Source organism: Cervus elaphus, chromosome 12 (genome assembly GCF_910594005.1).
Source record: "Cervus elaphus chromosome 12, mCerEla1.1, whole genome shotgun sequence".
Classification (NCBI taxonomy): domain Eukaryota; kingdom Metazoa; phylum Chordata; class Mammalia; order Artiodactyla; family Cervidae; genus Cervus; species Cervus elaphus.
Window position 1 is genome coordinate 41,947,236 of NC_057826.1, and position 27,200 is coordinate 41,974,435.

The 27,200-nt window shown below is 35.6% G+C and overlaps 1 protein-coding gene across 2 annotated transcripts in view; it reads left to right on the plus strand.

Annotated features, from left to right (window-relative positions):
• The first annotated feature begins 289 nt into the window (after positions 1–289).
• The window catches only part of AP4E1 (adaptor related protein complex 4 subunit epsilon 1), a 68,088-nt gene continuing 41,177 nt past the window's right edge, over positions 290–27,200 (plus strand). Inside the window, exons 1-8 of one of the 2 annotated variants that reach the window (XM_043919245.1) lie at positions 290–529; positions 2,325–2,396; positions 7,182–7,305; positions 11,600–11,673; positions 14,051–14,172; positions 16,769–16,928; positions 18,723–18,889; positions 21,847–21,920. In XM_043919245.1, the coding sequence (XP_043775180.1) occupies positions 380–529; positions 2,325–2,396; positions 7,182–7,305; positions 11,600–11,673; positions 14,051–14,172; positions 16,769–16,928; positions 18,723–18,889; positions 21,847–21,920 (943 nt within the window). In that variant the 5' untranslated portion in view covers positions 290–379. The remainder of the gene's footprint in view (positions 530–2,324; positions 2,397–7,181; positions 7,306–11,599; positions 11,674–14,050; positions 14,173–16,768; positions 16,929–18,722; positions 18,890–21,846; positions 21,921–27,200) is intronic. The other variant, XM_043919246.1, reaches the window with a different exon arrangement.

Genomic DNA, 27,200 nt, shown 5'->3' on the forward strand with positions numbered 1-27,200 from the left:
GGAGTTTCAGCTTCAGCATCAGTCCGTCCAATGAATATTCAGGACTGATTTCCTTTAGGATGGACTAGTTGGATCTCCTTGTAGTCCGAGGGACTCTCAAGAATCTTCTCCAACATCACAGTTCAAAAGCATCAATTCTTCCGCCCCTCTCCTCCACCACAAGAAGACAACATCTGCGCAGGCTTGGAGCGCGGTCTTTCGCTCGCAGACTCTTGCGCCCTCTAGCGGCGTCCCTGAGACGAACATTGTACTTGTCCGCGCGGGACGCGAATAAAGATTTCTTCTTCAAACAAACAGGAAGTGCCTACGGAGGCCGGGCCGGCGGCAGGTCAGGGGCCGGGCATGAGGCCGGGTGGCGACCGGATTGCGGGCGGCGGCGATGAGCGACATAGTGGAGAAAACACTGACGGCGCTGCCGGGACTGTTCCTACAGAACCAGTCGGTTGGCGGGCCTACGGCCGCCAAGGCGTCCTTCTCCTCCCGGCTGGGCGGCCTGGTCCGCGGCATCACCGCGCTCACCTCCAAGCACGTAGGTGTCCGCTGGGCCGGAGGTCAGGGGCGCCTGAGGGAGGCCCCCTCTCTGGGAGGCTCTGGTCCCCCGGTGAACCCCCGGAGCTGTCTCTCCGGCGGGTGTGTCTGTCGGTCCTGGCTTCTCTCCGGAAGCGTCACTTGGGCTGTCCGGACAGACAGACAACTAGGAGGCCAGGTTTCCACAGTTGGCCCTGACATTGACTCATTATTACCTGGGGCAAAATCTTTAGTATTTGAGCTTCCATGTGTTTCTCGAACGTTGAAGTGTCAAAGTACCGATACATATTTCATAGATTGTTTCGAGGGTTAGAAGAGACACCAACCAGTTGAAAATACCAGGTGCCATGGAAGTGTCAGCGTTATTCTAAAAAGTTTCTTTCTAACTCGGATTATTCTTGCTTTCTCCCAGTTTTTTAGTGTATGCTAGGTAACATACATTAGAACAGACCCTGCTATCTGAACCTGCTGTTGAATATGTTTGGGGAGCTCGAGGTTCTTAGGTTAGACCTCTGGATTGGGCAAAGAAAAAGCGTAATTCTTCCCAATCTCAGTATTTGCTGAGTAAGTTTCTGCCTCTGATGGGCTTTGAAAACGAACATTTATAATAGAAAATTTTAAGTTCCCACAAACTTTCTGTAGTTGTATGGGTTGTGTAAGATGCTGATAAAAAGCTTCAAGGATTTTGTATCTTAAAAAAAAGATCATGCGGTATAGCATAATTTGTTTGTTAAGAAAATACTTATGGGAGAAGCTGTGTGTTAAACCCTAAGGAAATAGTCTAAAACATTCCGTTTCCAAAGAATTGGTCCTTCATCTTGGGCTTAAGACAGGTATAAGCACTATATGGTGAAATATGTGTCAGGAGAGAAGAAAAGAGAAAGACAGGAGGTTTTTCTTCAAAGTGCTTTGAGGGTTTAAAGACTTTTTTAAAACTGAAATAGGATGATGTACTGGAGAGGATCTGTTTCACATTCAGAAATCACAGAAAACAATTATTTGTGGACTTAATATTGTTTAACATTTTGTCCTTTGCTAATTTTTGTGAGATGGTAAATGAAATAAAATATTTTTGGTTTTAAATTGCAGTTTGAAACTGTATGTAAGGTATCTAAATGTGGCAGTACTTCACTAGTATTTTTTGGTTAGTCACTTAATGGGCATCTGCTAGCTAGTTCATCATGTAACTTAGAGATAGCATTGTATTGGGCAAAATTTGGACCCATTTTCAAGTGCTTAAGGAGGTGAAATACAATACAGACGATAGAAGTAGCCATTATCTGTTTATTTATTCTATGTGTGTGAGAAAGAGATGGAAGGATAGGGAAAGGATGCAAGGAATAAAGGGAAAAAGGTAGGGAAGAAGAATATAGTTTAAGAGAAAAGGATTGGTTTCTGTTTGTCTTCTTACCCTGTTTCTCCATTCCATGAAGAAGAAGGTGTGAGAACCTTATTCTGGGCCACTACATGAAGAATTTCTTTTCTACTTACTCTCCAGTGTTAAAAAAAAAAAAACCAAAACATTTTCTGCTAAACCGTCCTTAAGGGGACAGTAACTGAGTGAAGAAAAGAGGAGTGGTGAGTTAGCATGAAAATATTTATTCTTTGCAGCAATGATTCTGAGGGTTGGCGAAATCCCTTTAGGCAAATCTGAAGCACATAGTTTTTATAACTCTCCTTTAAAATAATGTTTCTTTTTTATTTATAATATTGTGAGTTGTATTTTTCCCTTTTAAAAATACTGTAACAGTTTAAAAAGACAGTTATTCATGAGTCAAATATTTTCACTTTTTTAGGAGGAAGAGAAATTAATCCAGCAGGAACTGAATAATCTGAAAGCAACTGTTTCTGCTCCTACTACAACTCTAGTAAGTTTATGTAGTCAATGTCAGTGTGTTTTCAATTTGAAATCTGGTCTACTATTGACTCAGTAGTGGCATTAACTGATGAGTTGCTAAAATCTAATATATCGCAGTCAAAATCAGTTATGGATGATAATAAGTCAGATGTTAACTTTGGCGTTTTTATTATTGACTGACTGCACCAGACCAAAACTTGGCGTGACTGATGTCAGTTCAGTGCCAACATGATGATAGTTAACTTAAATGTGGTAATACTCCTGGGACCCCCATAACTGATCTTATTGTTTTAATGTTGTGCACTGAAAGAAGGTTAGGACACATAATTTAAAATAGTATTATAATACTATAAAATATATAATATTTAATATATAGTAAATATAAATATAGATAATATACATTATATAATATTAAAATATATAATATATAAATATATACAATATACAATATATATAACATAATGCTATTAAAATAATATTATTTTAATACAGACCTGAATTGATACATTGTAAAAATCTCTTATTTTGCATTTCTACATCTGGGAGTATAGGTTGGCTGACAAAGTATAAAAATGATTTTCTTGCTGTAAAACTGAGTATATTGCATAATAGCTAAATCAAGATCTAGTTTAAAAAAATTGATTCCCTATTATTTGATTTTCAAACAGCATTCATTCAGCATTTAAGCAGTGGCCACTGTGGGACTATTCCTACATAGTTAGATTAAGGCCTAGGTTTTTTTTTTTCTTTTAATTTTTACGTGGTTTTAGATAATGAGATTTTATAAGCAACATTTATTTAGCAAAGATTTAGTGAGTGCTTTCTTTGTGTAAGTTGCTGTGGCATACACTTCTAATAAAAATACTAGGGTGATCATTTTGTGTGTATACATGATCATGTGTGTGAATAACACTTGTAAAGTCTGAGAGAATATGTGTATTTCCTTTTCTGGTTATAAGAATAGGATGGTGAATGGTGCTACCAGATTCGTGGTCTCCAAAGGAGGAGATTTAACTCCAGGACCAAAGATAGTCACAGTCACTCAGAACTTTGTATAGATTTTATTTAAAGTGAAAGTGACAGAAAAAGCTTCTGACATAGACATCAGAATGGGGCAGGAGAGTACCTGCCTCACTAGTTTAAGCGGGACCTTTTATACTTCTCAACCAGCTGCTGAGAATAGATAACAAATGCCTCAAGGCTGTGTGAATTTCACCCAGACCTTTTGCTGGAACATTCATCCTGGGATGACATCAGCACGAGATTAGCCAGAAGGAACAGGTTAACCCAGAGCTCAAGGCTGTGGAAGTTTTACCGAGGCCTTCTCCCATAACATTCATCCAAAGCTCAAAAAAAAGGCATGTCCTTGAACAAGAGATGCTGCTGCCTGTGAGACCTACTTGTCTAAGGCAAAAGAATGTGAGAAAGAAAGAATGTTTACTTGCTCCTTAAAGGGGCCCTACTTAGGTTTGGACTCCTTGTCAACCTGCCTAAGTTACTCTTCCAGGTGGACAAATGAAACTCAAAGCATAATCAATATGATACAGTGTTCAATCTCAGTCTCTCCATTGTGTCCGACTCTTTTGTGACCTCATGGACTGTAGCCCACAAGCTCCTCTGTCTATGGGATTTCCCAGGCAAGAATACTGGAATGGGTAGCCATTTTCTTCTCCAGGGGATCTTCCACACCCAGGGATCGAACCCAGGTCTCCTGCATTGCAGACAGATTCTTAACTGCCCAAGCTATCAGGGAGGCCTCCAATGTGATATATCTGTGTGTGTACATGTATATATATGTGTGTGTATGGATATGTATATGTTTGTATGTGTAGGAATAAAATCATTGTGCATTGTGATACTTGAAAGATATGTTAAGCAATGACTTCTCTCTTTTTAAGCAGTGACTTCTCTTTCTTTACTTGGTTTGATTTCCATTTACTATAGTTGGCATCATTAAGTACAGTTTTTCATGTTACTTGGTATAAACCTGGTGTTGACAGAATTTAGACAAGTTGATAGAAGTTAGGGAGCCACTGTTTGAAGGAAGATTTTATGATAATTATGGCCAATCACTCTAAGGGTATATTATAGAATAGTCTATCCTTGAGGTGGTCATGTAGAAGTTACAGTTTATTAAAGAAATTCTGAACTGAATTTCTACATTGGAGAATGCATTTTCTTCTCCAAAAATAAGAGAATAATAGTGTATGCAATTGAATTTTACCTAAAGTTCCTAATGACTTTTGAGAACCTATGAGATAAAATGTTACAAAATCAAGGTTGATATTTAAGGGCTTAAATGAACACTTTGACTCCTCACTGATACAGAAGTTTGCTTTTATATATATATATATATATATATATATATATAATACACATATATATATTTTACTGCAACGGGTCTTAGTTGCAGCTTGCAATATCTTTAGTTGCGACATGTGGAATCTAGCTCTTTGACCAGAGACTGAAGCCAGGCACCCTGCATTGGGAATGCAGTCTTAGCTACTGGACCACAAGGGAAGTCCTGATACAGAAGTTTTTGAAGAAACTTCCAGTATCTTTTACACATGTTTTCTCAGTTGTCATCGTTCAGTTGCTCAGTCATGTCCAACTTTTTGTGACCCTAGGGACCACAGCATGCCTGGTTTCCCTGACCTTCACCATCTCTCAGAGCTTGCTCAAACTCAAGTCCATTGAGTCGGTGATGCCATCTAACCATGTCATCCTCTTATGTCCCCTTTTCCTCCTGCCTTCAATCTTTCCCAGCATTTGGGTCTTTTCCAATGAGTTGGCTCTTCACATCAGGTGGCTGAAGTGTTGGAGCTTCAGCATCAGTCCTTCTGGTGAATATTCAGGATTGATTTCTTTTAGGATCCACTGGTTTGATCTCCCTGCAGTCCAAGGGACTTTTAAGAGTATTTTCCAATACGACAGTTCAAAAGCATCAGTTCTTTGATGCTCAGCCTTCTTTATAGTCCAACTCTCACATTCATACACGACCACTGGAAAAACCATAGCCTTGACTATATGAACCTTTGTCGGCCAAGTAATATTTCTGCTCTTTAATTTGGTGTTTGGGTCTGTCATAACTTTTCTTCCAAGGAGTGAGCATCTTTTAATTTCATGGCTGCAGTCACCATCCATAGGGATTTTGGAATCCAAGAAAATAAAGTCTGTCACTTTTCATTCTTTCCCCATCTATTTGCCATAAAGTGATGGGACTAGATGCCATGATCTTATTTTTTTGAATGTTGAGTTTTAAGCCAGCTTTTTCACTCTTGCCTTTCACCTTCATCAAGAAGCTGTTTAGTTCCTCTTCATTTTCTGCCATAAAGGTGGTGTCATCTGCATATCTGAGGTTATTAATATTTCTCCCTGTAATCTTGATTTCAGCTTGTGCTTCATCCAGCCCTGCATTTTGCATGATGTCCTGTGCATATAAGTTAAATAAGCAGGGTGACAATATATAGCATTGATGTACTCCTTTCCCAATTTGGAACCAATTTTTCTCAATATTTAATAGTTAATGTGGTAATGAATTAACTTTTATTACTTTAAACCCAAGTGACCTAAATTAAATCATTAAATATTATTCCCTTAAGATTTTCCTGTGATTTATTTTTAAACTTTTCATATTTAAATGTGTGTGTATATCTATCTATATATAATATATATGAAATATTAAATGTTGTCCTTAGTTTAAAACATTTTATTTTACTATTTCTTCTTAAGCATTTTGTGATTTAGGAATTCTATAATTCTGTTATATATTAGGATTTATTTATTAACCCTAATTAATTTTTAGATAGTAAAATAGTCTGAGCTTTATATATTTTGAAACATTTATTTATATTTTTAATTTTTGATTAAAATTTGCTGTCAATATTGAGAATGCAGATATTCTCATACTAATAAATTTATAGAATCTCTTAAAACAAGTTATTTGCTTATGTTGTAAATATTGAAAGACTCAATTAAGTTTAATATTGGAATGACTCTACCATTAATAGGGCTTCCCTGGGTGGCTCAGACGGTAAAGAATCTACCTGCAGTGCAGGAGACCTGGATTCGATCGCTTGGTGGGGAAGATCCCCTGGAGAAGGGAATAGCAACCCATTCCAGTATTCTTGCCTGGAGAATTCTGTGGACAGAGGCTCCTGGTGGGCTGCAGTCTGTGGGGTCGCAGAGTTGGATGCAACCAAGCAACTAACAGATACACATACCATTAATAAAGTCATAATAATTGTGGGAGTTGTTGAAAAAGTAATACTTACAGTAAATTATTGCATATCATATACAGCATAATAATTCTGAAGAAACTCCAGATGCAATTTGGTCTTTAAATGTGAAAAATACTTTCATTACAGAAATTGTTACCAACCTGTGAGGGTTTCATGGATATTTTCATTTGACAAAGTATATTAAATGATATGCTGCATTCTAGAAGCCAAGTTAGAGTCCTATGAGTGAAATTTTTTCTGAGGACCATGCGTCTCACATTATAACCAAATTTTTCAGGAGGGTGACCTAGAATTAGAAATGGCTATAGTTGATTTATTTTTTATTGTTGCCTCTAACAAAATATTGAAATAATTTTACTAAAATGAATACTGTTGATAGTTAAATTTGGGAGAAACTTGTTTACAAAGTCTGACTTTGGGTGATAATTTACATATGTTGTTTCTTCAGTGCCAGGATTAGAGAATTCTACTGTTAAATGATTACAACATACTAAAGAAAGAATCAAAGCATTCTATTTATTTATATGATTACTGGATTTTTTTTTTTTTTTCAGAAAATGATGAAGGAATGTATGGTGAGACTTATATATTGTGAAATGCTTGGATATGATGCTTCCTTTGGCTATATACATGCAATCAAGTTGGCACAACAAGGAAATCTTTTAGAAAAAAGAGTAGGTATGTATGCGTTTAAGACTTTTGCACTTTATCTTGTCCTTAAAGTTCTGGCTATTATATAAAATGAATGATGACTGATATGTAGTATGTTTTTAGAACACTGCCTTGTGATTTCCTTACCTTTAAAAGATAACATTTCAAAAACTTACAGCCTATAAATGAAATCAATTTTCCTGACTCTTAGCATTTTGGAGTTACATAGAAGATTAAAAGTTGCTTGTTCTTATGATGGTGGTTAGATGACTTTGTCAAGACTCACTGAACTATACCGTTAAAAAGGATTACTTTTCTTGTATGTAAATTATACTTCAGTAAAGCTGATTTTAAAAAGTCTATTCAATTTCAGCAGTTTAGTGATCAGATATGATTTTTTTAATAGAATAAGACTGAAATTGCTGTGAATAATTTTAGATATCTTGCTCCTAGTTTCACAAATGTTAGTTATAAGGATTTCAGGTATCTTTTAAAAATTGTTATCTCTATAATCAGCCTTCAAGGCTATTAGTAAAACTCCTTTCAAAGACTTAAATCTTGTTTTCTTATAGCTTTAGCTTCATATCAGAAACTTAAGGAGGAAGTACTTTAGAATAACATAGGAGTAGAACATATTCTTTATTTAAAGAAGTTGATACTGTTATGTTGTCGGGGACCAACATTCTTCTTATGTTATATGTTATGTTGACCTGTGCTGTCAGATGATGGGGAAAGTGTGGGAGATGTCTTGGTAAAGATTCTGAGACTGTGCTCACACAGTATTCTACTTGTTGAACCTCACTTCACCAAAAATACTCTTCTGTCTTTCATTATATTCTTCCCTCCAAGTACAGTGTCCTCTGGCAGCCTCTCTCTCTGTCCCTGTCTGTGTTTCAAACCAAGTTTTAACTCTTCTGTGATCACTCAGGTGGCTCCTACCATCTATTTATCTTTTCTAACCTAATTCTAAAATCTCTGACAGCAGGAAATTTTGAAAACAATAGCTAGTCAATACTTTGTACATCTGTTGCTGTCTTTTTCTTTTTAGACTTTCATGTAATTTTTTCATTTTCAATTACATTTTTAAAATTTATTTACTTATGACTGTGCTGTGCACTTTGTGGGATCTTAGTTCTTTGACCAGGGTTTGAATCCAGACCAGCAGTGAAAGCGCCGAGTCCTAACCACTGGACCAGTAGGGAATTCTCTAAGTTTTATTTTTAAAATATGTAAAAATTACTTGTGTTACATGGTCCAAAGTTAAGACCTGATAAAAAGGTATAATCAGACAAATTTCTGATTTGTCAAATTTTTACTTTTATTTCTAGCTCCTGTATGAGGTTTGCCCCTTACCCCATGAGTAACCATTTTCACTAGTTTCTGATTAATCTTTCCATTGCTTTTTGAAAATAAGCAAACAAGTACACATTTATATACTCTCTCTTAACAACAAAAAAAATGGCTTGCTGTAGAGATTATTCTACACCTTGTTTTGATGTCTTTATATTTTTATACAGTTGGCATAGTTTTCATTGGGTGGGTGGATATACCACAGTATTTTCAGTCAGGTCTCTATTGGTGGATATATGAGTTTGTCTTTTGTTTTTTGCTCTCATAACCAATGTTGCAGTGAATGACCTTGTACATGTGTTATTTCATAGTTAAAGTGGCTAAGGAGACCCCAGACTCATTGAGATTCATGGTCTTTCTTAGGAAAGTATTTTCTTGCCACCTAGAGAGACATGTTTGTGGGTATCAGATGTTCTTTATGTGTGCTAATGACTGGAAGTTTTGTTTTTTAATGTGATGTGTGATATGAAAGTCGCTCAGCTGTGTCCGACTCTTTGCAACCCCATGGACTGTAGAGTCCATGGGATTCTCCAGACCAGAATACTAGAGTGGCTAGCGTTTCCCGTCCTCATGGGATCTTTCCAACCCAGGGATCAAACCCAGGTCTCCTGCATTGCAGGCGGATTCTTTACCAGCTGAGCCACAAGGGAAGCCCTTGTTTTGTAAGGTAGCATTTAAATCTTTTATATCTTGATATTAGTACTTCTGCATCATCTACTCTCCTGAGAGTTCTATGGCTAACTTTGGTGCTTTGTCTGAAAGATAATGTCTTATTGTTTTTCACATGAATATTGTTGAATAAATAAATCTCAGTAATCCACTAAGTCAGGTATTATGTTAGGTGCTTTATCTTGTGAGATGGTATTTCGTTTTACAGAGGAGAAAACTGAAGCTCAGAAAGGTCAAGTCAGTTGTTCAAGGTCATAGAGCTTACTAAATGGTGGAGCCAAAATATGAACCCAAGTTTCTATGAATCCAAGCCTGTATTCTCATCCTATGCTGCTGCTGCTGCTGCTGCTAAGTCGCTTCAGTCGTGTCCGACTCTGTGTGACCCCATAGATGGCAGCCCACCAGGCTCCCCTGTCCCTGGGATTCTCCAGGCAAGAACACTGGAGTGGGTTGCCATTTCCTTCTCCAATGCAGGAAAGTGAAAAGTGAGAGTGAAGTCGCTCAGTCGTGTCCAACTCTTCGCGACCCCGTGGACTGCAGCCTACCAGGCTCCTCACTCCATGGGATTTTCCAGGCAAGAGTACTGGAGTAGGGTGCCATTGCCTTCTCCAGGGGATCTTACCGACCCAAGGATCGAACCCGGGTCTCCTGAATTGTAGACAGATGCTTTACCGTCTGAGCCACCAGGGAAGTCTTCTTTTCCTGAAGGCTTTTTCATGTTTTGAGTCACAGAATATTTTTTCCCCCTATTTCTGGATTATCAAAATAGTTTCCCTGTTTTCTCTGGTTGTCAAAATAGGACATTCTTTGACAGATAGATTTAAGATTTTTTGTAAGGTTTCAAGGTGGTCTTTGGATTAGTTTGTTGATCTTCTTGCATTGTGGTACTAGTGACTTAACTGTGGATAATATCTTTGCTGAACAGATGTATGTAGTCTGATAAGATGTAATCTCTGCTTTATTTATTTTTAAAATTTTATTTATTTTAATTGAATAATTACTTTACAGTATTGTGATGGTTTCTTCCATACAGCAACATGAATTGGCCACAGGTATACATGTGTTCCCCCCTCCTGGAATCTCTGCTTTAAATGCTGTCTAGGATTTTTCTCTTCCCTGGTCCTGGTTTGTTCCTTTTTCTCTGTCCTGATTATGGGAGTGATAGCTCTGCTCCTCTGACCTTCAGTGGGGATGCTTGGTTATGAGAAAAGGAAATTTCTGACAGTTTTCCCACTTACCACAACAGGCACAGACAGTATGAATGCTGGGTAGTGATAGGGATAGTTAACCTTAGAATCCCCAATAAAAGGGCTGGAAGAATTGAAAAGAATGAAAAACAACCGGGATGGGAAACAGGGAATCTGGTCTCAAGGGAGACTGAAGAAACAGAATAGCATAAGGATTAAAAACGTGACCTAACTCCTCCTGGCTTGGTTGTAGTCCTGGCTCCACCATGTAGTAGCTGCAGACCTTGGGCAGTTATCCTTTTGGGGCCTCATTTTTATACTGGGGATAATAATAATATCTACCTCATAGAGCTATTGTAAAGATTCAATAGGCTTGTAATGTATTTGACCCATAGTAACTGTCTAACAAATGTTATCAATATGAAGGGTGACAGGAAAATGAAATGGGGCACCTAGATTCCATACACATGGTATTTGTCATGGTATTAAAGTACTTCCTCAATTTTAAGATGTACTTTTTAATGTTTTGATATTATTAAAAATGCTTAAGTCAACGAGTATATTTAATGTGGTAGACAGTGTTTTTTGCCTCAACATCTATTCACTCAATAGTTCATCTTCAAATTGAGAAAACAAGGTATTTTTTATGGCTTACTGTATTATTTATGTCATATGGTTTGGTATTAAATAGCTCCTTCAGTAATACAAATAGCTGGTAACTCACTATTTATTGACTATAACAGCTGTTAGTTTTTGGATAATTGTATTTGGCTACAAGACAAAATGTTTTGATGTGTAGAAATTTGCACAGAAGATAGGAGGTATATATTCCTAATGTCATTTACAAGACCTTAAGCTGGTACACATAGCCTTTTTTCCATTTTAGTTATATCCTGTGAAATACCTAATTATGAGAGACTTCAGGATGAAGAACACCTGAAATCTTCCTTACTGAATTTTTTTGAACTTTCTTATTTTACTATTTGTTTTTATATTTACCTGTAACTGCTGTCTTTGACATTCAAACATTGGAATATATTATTGCTTTGTTTAACTTCTTAAGAAGAGTTAATTTTTGACAGGTGGTAATGAGACTTTTTCTCTCAAATTTTAAGGTTATTTGGCTGTATCTTTATTTCTACATGAAAATCATGAACTATTGCTTCTCCTTGTGAATACAGTTGTAAAGGTACTGTATTGTATGCTGGTTAATATAAAGTCTTAAATTATTCCTTCAGGCATTTGACAGTTTTTATATTTTTGAAAGAATGTAAGCTTGCAGAATGAGTTTATTGGAAAGATCTTTTAGGTCAGTTTCTGCATCTGTAAAATGAGGGTAATAATAGAACTTACCCAAGTTGTGAGGGTTGAGTGAAACCCTCTGCAGAACAACGTTTGCTACTGCTGCTGTTATAATGGTTTCATTTAAAAAAGCAGAGTTAAGGAAAATAAACTCAAAATGGTCTAAAGATCTACATGTAAGACCTGAAACTATAAAACTCCTAGAAGAGAACATAGGTGGAATACTCTTTGACATAAATTGTAGCAACATTTTCTTGGATCAGTCTCCTAAGGCAGAATAAATAGAAAGCAAAAAATAAACAAATGGGACCTAGTTAAACTTAAAAGCTTTTGCACAGCAAAGGAAATAAATGATAAAATGAAAAGACAACCTACGAAATGGGAGAAAATATTTGCAAATGATGGGACTGACAGGGCTTGATATTCAAAATATACAAACACTCATACAACTCAATATAAAAAAAAGTAAACAGCACAATCACAAAATGAGCAGAAGACTTGAATAGACATTTTTCCAAAGAAGACATGTAGATGGCTAACAGGCAATGAAAAGATGCTCAATGTCACTAATTATTAGAGAAATAAAATCAAAACCACAGTGAGGTATCACCTCATTGAGAATGGCTATTGTCAAAAAGTTTGTGAAAAATAAATGTTGGCAAGGATGTGGAGAAAAGGGAACCCTTATACATGCTTGGTGGGAATGTAAATTGGGCAGCCACTATGGGAAGCAGTATGGAGATTCCTTAAAAAACTAAAAAAGAACTACCATATGATCCGGCAGTTTCACTCCTGGGTTTCTTTCTGGACAAAACGAAGACACTAACTTAAAAAGGTACATAACCTCAGTGTTCATAGGACTGTTTATAGCAGCCGAGACATGGAAACAACCCAAGTGCCCGTCAACAGATGGTTGGATTAAAAAGACTTGGCATATGTACATAATAGGGTATTATTCAGGCATTGAAAACAGTGAAATACTGCCATTTGTAGCAATGTGGATGAACCTAGAGAATACTGTGCTTAGTGAAATAAGTCACACAGAGAAAGACAAATACAGTGTGATATCACTTATATGTATAGTCTAAAAAATAATACAAATGAATGTATATGCAAAAGAGAAACAGACTCACAGACAGAAAATGAACTTGGGGTTACCACAGGATAACAGGGGAGGAACAACTTAGGAGTATGGTATTAATAGATAACAAATTACTGTATATAAAATAGATAAGGAATGAGGATAGCACAGGGAATTAATTATACCCATTTATCATGTAATAGCCTACAATGGAGTATAATCTGCAAAAATTTTCTAAATCACCATGCTGTACACCTGAAACTGATACTATATTGTAAACCAGCTATACGTCAGTAAAAGGGTAAATAAAAATAAAAAAAGCAGAGCTGGAACTATGATTCAGATCTCCAGACTCTTAGTCAGGTGCATTTCCATGCTGTTGTCTTTTTCTCTAGGATCTATTTTAAAGGGATGTGATATAAACTGAATAATTGAAGTCTTTTAAACTCTAAAAGTCAATTTAATGGAGAATAGAGTATAATTGGGTAACTGAAATTATGATAATAAAAACAATTTAATCCACATGCAGTATTTTTTTCTGTTAAACTTTTAGACAAAATTGGTAATGAAGTATAATTGAATTGAACTTTTTCATGTTTATCTTGTTCTGATATGTGAGAGAGAGAGAGAGAGAGAGAGAGTGTGTGTGTGTGTGTGTGTGTGTAGTACTTTCTGAATTTTAAGTCATATACTCTCTTAAGGTTACTAGTAGCTTTAAACTTTTCCAAACTTTCAAAAACATAGTTTCAGTTTCTATTAAAATAGTTTATAAACTTTGTGCTTATATAAGTATATATAAATGCATGCATTTTATAGTATGTATTAAAAATTGCTTCCTTTTAAACTTCCACTCATATTACTGCTTTAACAATAAAAATTCATAAATTTTTTTTGTTACTGGTTTAGAAAAGTTTTAAAGGCTGTAATAAAAAAGACTACTTTGGTCAGTGTCAGAACAGAAATACAGTTTCCTTTAGATCGGTTACTTTTGGGCTGTTTTCTCTGTTGACTATATTAAGGCAAGTGAAACACTGATACTCCTATAAAATATGAGGTATTCCTAAATGGACAAATAAGTTGAAAACTACAGTATTAAGTGTATAGGACCATTGCAATGTTGAGCTCACTGTCCCTAGTTTCAGAATTTGCACTGAATGTTTTCTTTGCTTAATAATTATGTCAGGACTTGCAGAGCACTAACCTAGTAGAAGTATGTATGGCACTTACTATCGTCAGCCAGATTTTCCCTCGAGAAATGATTCCAGCTGTTCTTCCATTGATAGAAGATAAACTTCAACATTCTAAGTAAGTAAATTATTTTTTGGATAGGTGTTTACACTGTGTATTTCAAAAGAAAAACTTATACTAAAAATTTTTTTCTAACTTTAATGCTACCAGGATAGAGGATATTCTTTGACTGCCAGGTATAATACAAAAGTCCCCAATAGCACTGTCCTTTATTTTTATGTGGGTTTAGAAAAATGTTAGGCAGCTTTCTAAAGTTAAACTGAGACAGTGAGGCTTACCATCAGGATTCCTTGGCTCTCTTTCCACTTCTGCTGCTAACTATTAGTGGTCCTGTTTTTTCCTTGGCTATATGGGGTTGATTGAAACGCCTTCATTCTCACAGAGTTGTTTTATATAAAGTGAAATAATGGAAAACATTTGGAAGTGGTTCAGATGCCATGAATACATGGCTTCAGTGTACTGGAAATGCTTTTATATCAAAACTGCAGCTTTCAAATTCTATTTTATAGCAGGATATGTACAAATAAACCTTAACTTGTGGTATTTTGCTAATTTTGAATGATTCCTTAACTCTCTCCTTATTAACTTGATTAGTATTTTTTTCCAGACTTGGAATTATTTTGTTTTTGCTCAAGCCTCTTGATTTCATAACCTTTATAGCTAGGAAAATGTTTAGTCACTAGCCATTTTTCCTTTGTGATTGCAGTACTTTATTGTATACAGATTTTTGTTAAAGATTTTTTTTGTTACCCGTATATCTCTTTATGCTTTTTTAAGTCAATATTTTTAGTGTTCTAAGATTATAAAATGTTGTCTTATGGTTTGTGTTCTTTAAGAAATCTTGGATCATGAATCTTCCAGCTAAAAATGTTAGCTTTTACTGAGAATTATGGAGTAACTTTATAGATTTTTCAGACTTGTTTTGTTTATGTTGAATCGGTGTTTAGAACAAATGATGGGCATGGACAGTTAACTACTGGAAATAAAATATTAGCCTTTCTTTATTTAGAAGTTGATCTGATCATAGCTGAGCATATTTTTATGAAATTTTTCCATACCACCACTGTTTTGTTGTAGCCATACTTACCCTTTGTATGAAATCTTTCTGAGAAAGATTTGGATTTTTTCCTTGTTGCTTCCCATTTACCCGTTCAATTTTTTCCATGTTGCTTCCCATCTACTCTCATTTCAAATCCTGGCCTTTCCTGTCTTCTACTAGTTAGAATTTAGACTTTCTGAAACTCTGCTTTTGCAATTATGGCCGTATCTACTTCCTTGCTGTGGAGTAAAGAGCTAAAGACAGAGTTGTGGGCCACAGCTACAGATAGGCCAGTAGATGTCACAACGAAGCTGTGAGACAGGGCTTGGATTTGACTTTTGAATCCTTGGTTATATTTTTGCATGCCAGACCTATAGCCCAAATCCAGGTTTTTTGATACTTTGTGTTATTGCCACCATTTTGGGCCAGACCAAGGGATTCCTGAGCCTGATGAGGGTTTGTATTCTTTTTCCTCACCTCATTTATTTACTGTGTCCTAGGACTCATATTGGTTAATACCCAATAGCAACACATTGGGATGTAGATTCCAGTTACCATAGTATTAATACTAGTGGCAAATCTGTTGTTAATCTGCTTTCTTTTTATGTGAAAAGGATTTTCCATCATGACATAGTTTACCCAGGAAGATAGTGGGTTGCTTGTTAATGCAGAAGCTGGATGACCATTTGTTAGGAATATTATAAAAGGTATTCTTGAATGGAACACAGAGGACTACATTGAATAATTTCAATTTTGAGATTCTGTGATTTTAGGTAATAGAAATATGTCTTAAGGAATCCTAAAAGTAAATACTTCACTACTGCTGTTGTGAGCACTGCCAGCATAATCTGCAGATATGAGCCATGTGGAAACAGGCATGAGAGAGAAAAACAAGAATATAATTCCTTGAAAATGACATTGTGTTCACAGGATAGCAACTCTTTTATTTTTGCTTCTTGTGTGCTAGACATTATCTGTTACAAATGAAGTGCACGACTTGTATATACTTTCCTCCTCATTGTAATGAGGTTTTTGAAACATGAGCTGGGCAAGGAGAGGAGTAACATCTTTTAATGTAAGTCCCCCTTATACTCTCCCCTGCCCCACTTAAGTATTTGGAGTATGTTTACCTGTGATATAAAAAAAGAAATATAAAAAGCTAGAATGTTAAGGAGACTTCAGTGTTAATGAAGAGACTGTTTAATATTACTAGCTGAAATTACCTCTTACTCACTTAAACTTCCTATTTATTCTCTTCCCAATCTTTGGAGATAGGGCTTTCAGAAATGGAAATTGGGAATTAAGAAATGTGTTTATCTTTCTTGCTTTGTTTTGGTTTCAAAAGTAATATATGCTTGTTGTCAAAGAATGTTGTAACTAAAGAACTATATAACATGGAGACTTAAAGTCTCTTGAGGTCTTACCTCCTAGAGATAACCACTATTTTATAGTTTAGTAAATTAGAATAAAAATGAATAATAAATGGGTAATTCTCTCTCTTTTTTTAGACTAAAGTAATAGCTGGTATTTTGAAATCATCTGGTCCATAATCTTTTCAGCCTAAATGCCTGGTATTTCCAGATGGTTTATTTAGATTTTATTTTTTATCTTTAGGGAGATTATACGAAGAAAAGCTGTTCTGGCATTATATAAATTTTATCTCATTGCTCCTAATCAAGTACAGCATATCCACGTTAAGTTCCGAAAAGCACTTTGTGACAGGGATGTTGGAGTCATGGCTGCTTCCTTGCACATATACTTTAGGATGATTAAGGTAAGTGGACATTTTGTGAAGTTACTGAGTAGCTATCATTAGAAAAATATAATTATATAATTAAAAGAAAACTCATATTTTTCAGTAAAATGCATAAGCCACATTGAAGTTTGTATTATTGACCCTTTAATAGTAATTTTTGCATGTTGTTAATAGCATGAGTTGCAGACACATTATAGATTTAGTCTTCTTTTTTAAATGCCTGAAATTTTTTCATGTTATGAAAGAAGCATGGAAAAATGGTAGCTCTGGAAGGTGGTTGAAATTTGCAGATTTGTGGATTTTCAAGAAGTGGATCCTTTTTATACAGCCTCATGGGATACTTACAACAGCTTATAAAAATGAGGAGAGCTGGTGGGGAATGTGTAAGGCACAGTCTGCAGAAGCGGTCCCTAATTATTTTGGCACCAGAGACCAGCTTCGTGGAAGACAATTTTTGCATGGGTTGGGGAGGGGGAAGATGATTTTGGGGAGGATGATTCTGGGGATGAGTCAAGCACATTATGTTTATTTTGCTCTTTATTCCTATTATTATTACATCAGCTCCACCTTAGCTCATCAGGCATTAGATCTCAGAGTTGGGGACCCCTGGTCTGTTGTGTTGATTCCATACATTGGTTCTGTGTTAGAGGAGGAAGGAAGATTAAATGTTATAGTAAAAATTTTTTTTCTAAATGGTGATATGAGTTTATACTAATTCAGCCCCAGTGTATTGCTTCAAACCTTTTGTGTCTGAAAGTATATGTTTGTGAGGGATACCTCACAAACATCATACCTCATAATGCTATTGAAATAAATTTAAAATTATACAAACTGAAAGTTGTCTTCACTTTTATGTGTTACATGTTCCAAAGTAGTATGGTATAAATAGATAATTGATATTAAATCTTGTTTTCCTCTAACATTTATTAAACTCTGAGAGAGCTTTTCTTTCCCTTCCAAAAATTTGTCCTTGATACATATAAAAATTACAGTGAAGAGTCTAACATTCATTTTGAGGAATATGTATTTAATTTCCCTAATTCAGGCAGATGGTTACTAGACCTATAGTTGTGATCAATTTGTGATGTATATAATGTTGAATCACTATGTTGTACACCTGAAACTAATATAATATTGTAAGTCAGCTATACTTCATTAAAGAATATAAGATGAAAAAATTTCCTAAGTCCGAGAGAGTAGTCTGATAGATAATCAAGGCACACTCATTCAGAATCACAAATATGTTTAAATACTATAGAGTTAATTAATTTTTAATAAGCAGGCTTGCTGATTTGGGGAGTTTTGAATGTTTGAGTAATGTTGGTTGTGCTCTTCCACCCAGAATATAATTTAGTTCAATTGCATGGGAAGTCTTTTGCAAACAAAATTCAGAGTTTGCAAACAAAATTCAGAGATTGCAAACGGCCTTGATTTTCATCTAAAGTAGAGAGATTACTGCTTTTTTTTCAGTATGCCAGTTCTTTTCAATTTTTAATTGCTGATACTAGCTATTAAAAGTTCTAAGATGTAATTATCGAACTTTGGAAAGGTAATTAAACTGGTGTGTGGGGACAAGTAGGGAATGGTGGAAGCTTTTAGGGGCATGATTCACTTCTGAATCTGGTCACCAGAAGAGTTTCATTGTGGAAAAAATTACACAAATCAGAGGACTGTTTCATTAAATGTGAACATGAGATTTCTAAATGAGCATATACTAAGTTAGATTCTGCATAACATTTCAAGCAGGTCTGTTTTATTTTTAAGATATTGTTACTAACAGAAAGTTTTTTTTGTTTTATTTTTTGGATATAGGAGAATTCATCTGCATATAAAGACTTGACTGGGAGTTTTGTAACGATTTTGAAGCAAGTGGTTGGAGGAAAGCTCCCAGCAGATTTCAATTACCACAGTGTACCAGCACCATGGTTACAAATTCAGTTGTTGAGAATACTAGGACTTCTGGGAAAAGATGATCAAAGGTAAACTCTTCTAAGTAAATTTAATAGTCTTAGGCTTTAGGCATGTAGAGGTTCATGATAAACCAGATTCTCCCAATGCTTAGTTGACTTAGTAGTGATAAGTAAGCCACTGTAAGAAGTGTATAAATTCAGCTTGTTCAGATAATCCTGGCTTTCTGCTTATCTAAGTCCACTCACAGAAAAAGTTACCTTTGGAGCTCCATATCTTCTGTGAAACTTTCTGAATCATTCTAGTTTGGGAGTTGGGAAGCTTTTTAATAAAAAGCAAGATTATAAATATTTTAGACTTTGTGGGCTCTATGTTGTCTATTGCAACGTGTTAACTCTGCTGTGGTATATAGCTCAAAAGCAGCTATAGATAGTGTGTAAATGAATGAGCACAGCTCAGTTCCAAAAAACTTTATGGACGTTAAAACTTGAATTTCATATAAACTTTATGTGTCATGAAATTTTATTCTTTTGATCTTTTTTCAACCATTTAAAAATGTAAAAACCATTTTAGCCTATAGCCAATATAAAAACAGACATCTGGCCAGATTAGGCATGCCGACTATAGTTTGCTGACACTATTGCTATAGTGGAACAATTCGTTTTGTCTGAATTACTCTTTTAGGCAGTAATTTTATGAAACTTTTTATGCATGTCTTTCCAGTTACATATATGTTTTGTGACTTTTAATTTTGCTGTAGTTTTTTAAACTTACAGAAAATTTCCAAGAATACAGGGAGCTCTCTACCTAGATTCATCAGTTATTTATATTTGCTTTATCATTCTTTCTCTCTTTGCCTGTATGTGCATGTGTGCACACATTATTTTTATTTAAATTTTTTTTCTGAGCTGTTTGAAAGCAATTCAGTTTATTCCCCTCAAGAGCAAGGACCATTGGCTGAAGTCCCTGATGTGTTTCTATCTTGAAAACATATTATTAATCAGATTCTGACTTTATAGATACGGTTTTGTTTTATACAGTAAGGTACATGTATTTTGCTAATTCTTTAGTCTTGCCATACTACCAAATTGTCCTCCAGGCTATTGCTCCTAGTAAAGCCCTCTCAGCTTCCAGTCAGAATCCATCTTTGGTGAGCTCCTAATGAACACCAGCTGGGCTGTATCACTCTTGGTATTGCTATTTTCCTTTTTTCTATCTTTATGAATCTCAACCTTGATTGAACCCTGGGGTGAAAACCTGAAGTTGATGGAGCAGACACACACATTAGAAATGTTTGTCCATTTTGGAGCTCTAGTTGAAGCTCACTAGAATTGTTTTAAAACCATTAATTTCATAGTAATGCATTCAGATCTCATTGGTCCAAAAAGATTTAATGCCATCATATGTTGTCAGAAAGTTACTTTGTAGGCATTAGTGAATTTACTAAATTAGTTAACTCATTATTGTCCTCCTTTCCTTCAAGGATGAATTTGGAGAATACATACAAAAATGAATATGTTTACAGAGTTCAGAGAGCTCAGTTGAATAGAAATTAGACTTAATTAAATGAGTAAAGAATATATCTCTTTTACAGTGTTACGGACATTAGAATGTTTTCTCCTTTTTTGTCCCAACTCTAATGAGATTTTATGTTAACATGTATTTCTTAAGACATGCTATGCTCAATGTGGCAAAGTAAAACTGCTATTTTATAACAGGATTCTAATATATTTAATTGTAAGTATTAATTTACTGGAAAAGTCTTACATTTATGGTCTTTTATATCTATTTGAATATTTTCTTGTGTTTTATATCACAACCTGCTTTTTAGGTTATTAACATTTAGCTCCATCATGTCTGCAAATGTTTCCACATTTTGTGTGGTTAATTATAACTCCTACATTGGCTTTTAAAATTGGGAAATTATACTGTAATCTTAAGTGTAGTATTACCAGATTTTTTTTCGGGGGGGAATATTTATAATGTCTACTATATGATTGTTGTCTTTGGAAGAAATGCTTATATAATAAAATGAGGGATTTTAAAATATGGTTCTGAATTCTCAGTTGATATGTATACTTCAGTTAAGGTGCAATAAAAGTACATGCACTTCAAATTGAGTTTTATAGCTGTATATTTTTTTAAAAAAGAAGAAATTTTCTCGGAAACTTGTAACATACATGATAAATAATTTGCATAGCCCAAGATTATTTTGATCTTTTTGTTTTGTAGTATAGTTTTTCTACAAGAAACTACTGTGTATTTCTTTGTTGATGGTGCTATTGATGGTTCTATTAGTGCTTTTTGATTTTATAAAACATACAAAAATATCAGCTGAGAAGCCATATTTTTCACCATTGGCCTTTTAGAGAGGACTTTTCCCTGGAGAAAAGGTGTAGTGGCAGAGTGCTAGGGGTCTATAAGGCACTGCATTTTTGTATAGTTTCTATCTCAACTCAGTTACTGTAATTGTAATCTCTGACCATAGAGACATAGAATGGTATTAATTTGTTAATTTCATAAAAATACAATTTCTTTATATTTAACATAAATGAAAGTTAAAATTTTCTTTCTGAAGAACCTACTGCTGCTCAAAGAAAGACTGATACTTGAATATTTTTTAAAAAAACAAAGTATTTAAAATACATATAATATACTGTCTGGAATAATCTGGATATGTGAAGTATTACTATAGTAACTTTAAACAGATAGAAATATATTACAAAGAAAATGATAAAAGATAGAGTGTTCAATCACATGAAAAGCCATATTTAAAGTAGGTACAGATTGAGGAAAGAGTTGATTGACTTTCCTCATTGGCTAGTCAGCTTTGATAAAGCAGAAGGTTAAACTCTTAAAAGTGAAAGTGGAATATTTAAGAAGTGAAATTCCTGTAACTTCATAAAATGAATTTCTTTCACTTCTTTTCTGTAGATCCTCAGTTTTAAAGAGAGAGAAGTTTGAAAAACTATGTTTTATTGGGTTATAATACTATAATTCTACTGCAAATAAAATATCTTTTAAACAGGACAAGTGAATTAATGTATGATGTTCTTGATGAATCCTTACGAAGAGCTGAGTTAAATCACAATGTCACATATGGTAGGTAATATTTGTGTAAATGCTGCTGTAATAATGTTTTCAGTATTATAGCTAAATCTGTGTTAGAATACTGTGAATTCCAGTAAATTTTAAATGTTAATTTTTAAGGTGGTTTTGGGTTATTAATTTTCATTGAAAGTATTGAATAACTAATAACAATAATTTGAAATTATGGCATTGTTTTAAATGTTGACATAAATTAACTATTATAATTGCCTCTCTTTTAAAGACTTCATTTTTAAAGAGAAATTGTCTATTTATTGAAAATGTTCATCAGTCAAGCATCTGACAGTGAAGATAACCCAGTAGATCTATTCCATACTTAAGAAAACAGTTTTCAAATAAAGCAATCAGTCATCTAGTCACCAAATATTTGAGGTTTTATTATTTACTAGGCCTTGTGCAAGATGCTTGGAATACAATTGTGAACAAAACCGTCTTATCATTGAGCTCCTAGCCTAGAGAGATGGAAAGGGACAGGTACTATGAATGTTATAGAGGCAAATTACAGGGTACTGTGGAGCATATAGCAGCTATTCTTCCATGAGGGGAAGGATGAGGAAGGCTTTTCTGAAAAAGTGATACTTAAGACAACTAAAGTTTGAAGTTGAGATAGATAAGAATATATAGATGTGGAATAATGAACTTTATAATGAAGAGACAGCAGCTATTTATGTTAAATACAATTTTTAAAAGTCTTTTAGTGATAAGAAACAAGAGTAAAATGGGGGAGGAGGGAGAAGAACTGAGAAAGGTAACCAGTCTTAATAGCCTGAGGGAAGAACTCTTAGTTCTTTATTGATCAGCTTGAGAAAGCTTATTGAAGAAAGTGGGATATTTTGAGATATTTAAGTGATAGAAGTGAAACAGTTTGAATTTTGCCTGCTATGGAGATGAGCAGTAGAAGAGGTATTGAGACATGTAACTCAAATGAGAAGTCATTTCTTAATCTGGTGAAATACCATGAAATAGGGGATAGAGAGGAGTATTTGTTCTTTCAGGCAATGATAAACTGCAAATCTTAAAGAATAATGGTTGTAGAAATGTAGAGAAAATTAGAGGGCAGAAGTTGAACCAGTTTTAACTGTAATAAAATTGAAGAAAGGATTGCATCTGTAAGACTAGTATAGAAAAGTAGTGTATATGGTAGTGAATTGGGATAGTAAATTTTGAAGGATAGATTTATGTTTTGCATGTATAAATGGTAGTTAAGGTAACAAGCATGGTGTTCATTTGTTCAACCAGTATTTATTGAATTCCTACAAAACAAAAGCTTAATTTTTAAACTAGATACAAGTTGAGGAAAGAGTTGATTTACTTACGTGTTCCTCCCTGCTAACTGTGGGAAATTAAAGGAAAAATAAGGTAGACACAGGCCCTGCCCTTCTAAGTGTATAGTATAATGAACAGTTGATGTCATCTAGGATCTTACTGGAACTTACCAGGTGGCGCTAGTGGTAAAGAACCCGCCTGCCAACGTAGGAGATGTAAGAGGCTGCAGGTTCGATCCTAGGGTCGGGAAGATCCCCTGGAGGAGGGCGTGGCAACCCACTCCTGGGTTCTGGAGAACTCCATGGACAGAGGAGCCTGGCGGGCTACAGTCCATAGGGTTGCAAAGAATCAGACATGACAGCGACTTAGCACACACACAGGATCTTCTTATGCAATGAGAAGAATAAGGCACCAGAGATAAGGATGATCCTTATTGAGGCAGGTGGTTTGGCTAGGAGCTGTCGGAATAATCCAAAGTAGTGTCAGAATTTTTCCAGGCAGCTAAAGTAAATTAAAAGGCTTTGTTTGAGATATAATTATTTTATTGGATAGGTAATATATGCACATGGTTCAGAAATCAAAAGGTACGAAAGGGTATAGAGTGAACAAAAGTGTCCCTTCAACCCTTCTCACCCACTCCTGTAGATAACTGCTGTTACCTGTTCCTCTTGATTTAGAGAATATTGTATACCTGAGGAAATAGTTTTTAATGTTCTCCATTAGGACATCCTTCTTTTATTAAGATTGAGGAGACCAGTGCTAACAGTTTGTTTCTTTGTAGTCTGTCAGTCCAGTGTTTAACCTTGCCAGAGAAACTTAGTTTCTGTTGTTTTCTTTTTTCCTTTATTTACTTCTGTTTGTTCTGCATTTCCCCCCAAATTTGTACTGATACAGTTTATAGCTTACATTTATCAGTGGTAGAGTATTCTCTAATAAACTTAATGTAAATATTGCTTAAACATATGAATATTAAGTTATAAACTTCATAAGGGCTGGAATGTCTCTGTCTTATTGGCTAGCATATCCCAGTATCTGGCACTGGGTTAATCAGTGAGTGATATGTTTTAATTGAATTAATAGAAGAGAAAAGTTATTTTACTTTTGATCAGTTATCTCATTGGGTTTCAGTCTTAATACTTTCCAAACCATATTTAAATTAAAGTTTCATTATTATAACTTACCTTAGTGTCAAATCAAGAAATATGATTTGAGTGTATCTACTATGTGCCAGGCATTGTAAAGTGATATAGAGGATATGAGGAAGTATAAAATGTAAGCTTTGCCTTCAAGGAATTTACAGTATAATGGAGGAGATAACTTATTTAAGAAGGCATAATACCAGTATAAGGCAGAATGCAAAGGGGGAGGTAAAGGGAATAAATATTATAGGATTCCAGAGGTGGTTAAGATCACTGTGGGCTTCAGGGCACCTAAAGATTTATTGATGTAATAGGACCTTGAAAGATAGGATTGAGATAGCTGGAAAGGAGGTTAAAAGCAGTTCTAGGCAACGGGAACATGAAAGAAGGTGCAGAAGTGGGGGTGTTTAAAACCCCCCACTGTTTCAGAAACAGTGACTTGCCAGCTTGACTGGACAGTTAATAGGGGGAGCAGTGGGAAGGGTATATTGCAGACATCCTCCTATGGCAGCCATAGGAGTTTGGATTTTATACTCTGTAAATATGGAGATGTGGAATAGTTTTGAGCAGGAAACTGATAAGATGAGAAGGACATTTTTAGTAAACTATTTACTAAACTGGGAGATAATATAAAATGAAATACAAAGGATAGAACCATTGAAAGTAGATAGAAGTACTTTAGGTGTACTCTACCCACTGCTGCTAAGTTGCTTCAGTCGTGTCTGACTCTGTGCGACCCCATAGACGGCAGCCCACCAGACTCCCCTGTCCCTGGGATTCTCCAGGCAAGAACACTGGAGGGGGAGCCATTGCCTTTTCCACTCTACCCACTAAGTACACATAGTTATGACTGCATGTGCCAGGCCTCTAGAAGTTAGTGTGTTAAGCTGAACCAACTTGATTGGATTCACTGTCCGTACATAGGGCTTGTTTTCCAAAGAAAAATATTGTTTAGAGTAGCAAACTTATAAGCCTGCTCAGGCATGTTGTAAAGCCGCTGGAAAAGTAACTTGGAGCAAGTTTTGTGAATGGAAATGTAGTGCTCAAGTCACATTCTGCTTTAAAAAGTTGTAACAAATACAGATGAATTAAAAAAAAAAAAACAAAACTCTGAACGTTATATGTAAAATAAACACATGAGACTCTGAAACATGGATAAATGAAGGTAGACTGATTAGGCACATTGGCATGTTAGGAATGACTCCAAGGTTAGTACCCTGGGTTTTCTTTTTGCCTTGTATGCCCCAGACTGGGTACTGGAGACCCCGCAGTCTGAAAATGCCAACAGGTGCAGACAAAAATGGTCTGAGAAAAGCCTACTCTCTAGCCAGAGGACTCAGGCAAAAAGGGCAGACTAGCAAGATGGAACGGAGAAGGCAGTGGCACCCCACTCCTGTACTCTTGCCTGGAAAATCCCATGGATGGAGGAGCCTGATAGGCTGCAGTCCATGGGGTCGCGAAGAGTCGGACATGACTGAGCGACTTCACTTTCACTTTGACTTTTATTCAATGGAGAAGGAAATGGCAACCCACTCCAGTGTTCTTGCCTGGGGAATCCCAGGGATGGGGTCACACAGAGTTGGACACGACTGAAGTGACTTAGCAGACTTAGCAGTAGTAAGATGGAAAACTTTTAGACAATAGTTTTTCTATTGCAGTCAAGCACCACGTAGAAAAAACTATGGACTACCCAGAGCAGCAAAGGCTGAATGAAGAATCAAGATTTCCGTCCTCATCAGGTGTAATGAGGTGCCCCAAGTGGTGAAGACCAAGAGGGCAGCTGCAGTTTGATCCCTGTCGTGTGTCAAGAGGGACCCTCCCTGGCATTGCCAGTGGAGATGATGTGGGAAGCCTGGGTTTTACATCATCAAGGAACAGAGAACAATGAGGTACCCCTCCCATCTTTCCTGGGGTGGTGGTAGAGGAAACTTGGTGGAGTGATAGGGCTTTTTACTACTGTTCAGTTACACTAGAGCCACCCCCTTGTTCCCAGTACAGGTCACATTGGGAGCAGTACCAGGGTGCCCCTGACATTCCAAGTGTTAAAGGAGGCAGAATGGAGAAACTGGGCTGCCATCCTCATTGGTTGGTACCCCCATCTCCTTGCCAGAGTGGTGACAGTAGATAACTTATTTAAAATGAAAGTAAAATCTAGTCTGAAGGCTAGAGTAATCAGTAGAACTTCTTCAAATTTTGTGCATAATCCTACCCAGAATATCTATGATAAAGCCACAGTGTATCACAAATGTTAGAACATTATTAATTTGGTAATTTTTACTTAATGATTTGGTTAGGACCTGGGTTGCTGTGGAGGAGTAAGCAAAGCTCCACATTGCATTTTTTCCTTTAGAAGTCCTCAGAGGCACTTTTGTTTTAACCACTGCAGTGAGGAGACAGTGAAGTGACTGCTTTTTTATCTGTGGACTTAGACTTTTGTAGAGTTGGAGTATAAACAGTCTTAACCTCTAAATCATTTAAAAATAATTTAAAAGCCTATTTTTATTTGAGTTCATTTATGCCTAACTTGACTAATAAGTGTAATTTTTGAACTATTAATTTTATTCTATACCTAAACTAGCAGTTCTTTTAGGTTTTGTGTAGGTCATATAGGTTTCTGCATATATTCTCCTTTTTTTTAACCTTTAAAAATGTAATTGTACCCCTAAAACTAATACTTTTATATATCAGTTATATCTCAAAAAATTATAAAAATCATCCTTAGTTCACAGTTTACAAAGATAGGCTGAAAGCTGGGTTTAGTGGTATTTTGCCTACTCCTGCCTTAGTTGATTAGTTAATTGACCAAGAATTTCTCTGTTTACTTCATGAAGTCATAAAGTCAACTTTAAAAAAAATTTTCTTTGAAAAC